Source organism: Nanorana parkeri, unplaced genomic scaffold (genome assembly GCF_000935625.1).
Source record: "Nanorana parkeri isolate BGI_ZX_2015 unplaced genomic scaffold, ASM93562v1 scaffold254, whole genome shotgun sequence".
In the NCBI taxonomy this organism is placed as follows: Eukaryota; Metazoa; Chordata; class Amphibia; order Anura; family Dicroglossidae; genus Nanorana; species Nanorana parkeri.
Window position 1 is genome coordinate 1,440,361 of NW_017306522.1, and position 2,596 is coordinate 1,442,956.

At 44.3% G+C, this 2,596-nt stretch overlaps 1 protein-coding gene across 1 annotated transcript in view; it reads left to right on the plus strand.

The window, feature by feature from the left end:
* VSTM5 (V-set and transmembrane domain containing 5) overlaps positions 1-2,596 on the plus strand; it is a 42,073-nt gene extending 39,477 nt beyond the window's left edge. The window contains exon 4 of the mRNA XM_018556823.1: positions 2,376-2,596. Coding sequence (XP_018412325.1) covers positions 2,376-2,410 — 35 coding nt within the window. The 3' untranslated portion in view covers positions 2,411-2,596. The remainder of the gene's footprint in view (positions 1-2,375) is intronic.

The following is a 2,596-nucleotide window of genomic DNA, read 5'->3' on the forward strand; positions in this document are numbered from 1 at the left end:
AAGTTGTGTTTACTTTCTCGTATGCAAGGAAACAAAAAACACTTTTTTTCTAATCCCTCATGCACATGATTGATTGTGAACGCAGTTTCATATTATTGACGGAGTAGTTAAAGGTAAAATGTCTGTGGAGGTGTCTCATTCATCCAGCACATGGTATATCTGTAAAAAAAACAATCAAGGCAACTGGACTTGCTGTATCTTTTTTTGAACGTCTTCAAGAAAAATACAGCAAGTCCAGTTGCCTTGCCTTTTTTTTTACAGATATAGTTAAAGGTAAAGTCCACCTTGTTATAAAGAATATGAAATACACACGCATTCATAAAAGAAAAACATTTGCATTTATTTATTTAAAACATGTTTGCATTGGAGCCAGGAAAGCATTGCAGATGAGTGTATCCCGGGGGCAATGCTCTGTCTCCTGCAGACCAGGCCATAGTTGGGTAATGATGTCAGCCAGCATCCGCGGCCACTTTGTTTACATTCAGCCTCCGGTTGGGGAATCTCTGGCCGGCAGTGTAATGGGGCCAAAGATGTGTCATTGGTTGGTGGGACTCTGACGGCCCGGTGTCCTTGCACCCAATGACCAGGAAGCTGTTAGATTCATGACGGCTTCCAGCAATGCACGCCCCACTCTGAGCACTGACAGCTCTCTGTACACCAGATCAGATTTAGGGCCCGTTCACACCAGTTGCAGTGCGTTCAGCCCTGATTCTGGCCAGAACGCACTGCCTCGCATTGCGGCCGGCTCACTTTTTAGTGGGGCAGGAGGGGGCGTGACGGGCCATTGAAGTGAATGGCACCGTAGCCGCGCCCTCCGGCCGCAATGCGATCGCCCGCACGGGATTGCAAGGCACATTTTGCCTGCGGTCCGGTGCGATCAAAATGCTGCAAGCACTATCCAATTTTTCACAGTTTATCCAATCTGTGAACTGCCGGTAATTCTTCGTGAATCTGTTGCAGCCATAGAGACAGATTCTTAAAGTGGCGGTTTTAGGAACTACCTGAACCCATCGGTAGAGCTACTGGTGACAGGCTTTTATTTCATTTGGCGCAGGATATTTTAAAGGTTCATACTGCCAGAAAAGTGGCGCTTAGGCTTTAATGATTGAACACAAATTTAGTCTGCGTGCACCAAAACTCATTTGAATGCATTTTGTACTGAAAATTTGGGTTTGATAAACAGATTGCACTAAGATCGCACATGACAAAAAAAATTGCAGCTACCACCATTTTATTTTCAAGGGTCTCTGCTTTTAGGAAATATATAATACTTTGGGGGCTTTAAAGAAGAACTCCAGGCATATTAAAAATGACCATTGCAGTGGAGCTACCCCCGCACTGCAGGAGTTAAGCGCTCATCTTAGTCTAGAGGCAAAAATAAAAAATATACACTCGCCCAATGCAAGTGAATGGATGTGATGATGTCACGGATCCCGAGACTGCCGGAGCCTGGGGAAGAAGAGGTTTCGGGGATCATTCTAGCGGCCAGGCGGGACCCGGGAACAGGGGAGTATATCTTTTTTTATTTTAGAATTTAGACCAAAACGATCACTTAACCCTTGCAGTGCGGGAACAGCCCCATTGTAAGGGTTAATGTTTAACATGCCCGGGGTTCTTATTTAAGCAATTTTCACACCTAAATTATACATTTAAACATGTGCAAAACCGGCTCTGGTGGAAAAGGGTTAATGACGTATTAATGAATACAGAGCTGCATCAGCTTGGGGGGAATTTATCAAATCTGGAGCAGACAAAATCTGTGACAGCTGCGCTTGGCAACCATTCCGTTTCTCTCTTCAGTTTGCTCAGTTAAGATTTGAAAATGAGAGATAGAAGCTGATTGGTTGCCCTGCACAGCTGCTCCAGATTTTGTCAGCTCCAGTTTTGATGAATTCCCTTCCTTGTGTCTTTTCTATTCAGCTGTTGTGAAGATCGGTCACCAGCACTCCAAAATGCAAGTATTGTTTATTGCAAATAACGTCACATCAGCCAATGTTTCAGGGCCGTGCAGGATCCCTTCCTTAAGGAGTCACTGTGTTACCTTGAGGAAGGGACCCTGCGTGGCCCCCGGAACATTGGCTGTTTTGACCTATGTGACGTTATTTGCAATAAACAATATTTTCTTTGCATTTTGAAGTGTTGGTGACCGATCTTCACATCCCTGAGGTTCTGCACGGCGCCATCCGTGGCGGTCACTCTGAGCACCAATCTTATCTACACTGGTCACAACACCGTATGGTACGCAGCAGGCACTTTCAACTATTTCTATTCCTCTGTAACATGATCCTGATCTCTTTTATAGGTATCTGTGAAATATAAACATTGAAGCAAATGAATAATGTAACAAAGTAACTTCTCGTTTTTATTCTCCGCAGCGGAAGAGATCGAGCTGCGCATCATTTCGGACTAATTGCCTTTCTACCTCAAACCGCCACAAAGACTTCAGTCCAGTCTATAGCGATGTTTACTTATGATGGGAGTATTGGGAGATGAAGACCTGGAAGCGTTCCTATCGAACCTGTTCTGCAGTATTTATTATTGATGTTCAAACAATCCTCCCAAACAAATTCCATGTAATGGACGATGAGTCTGTACT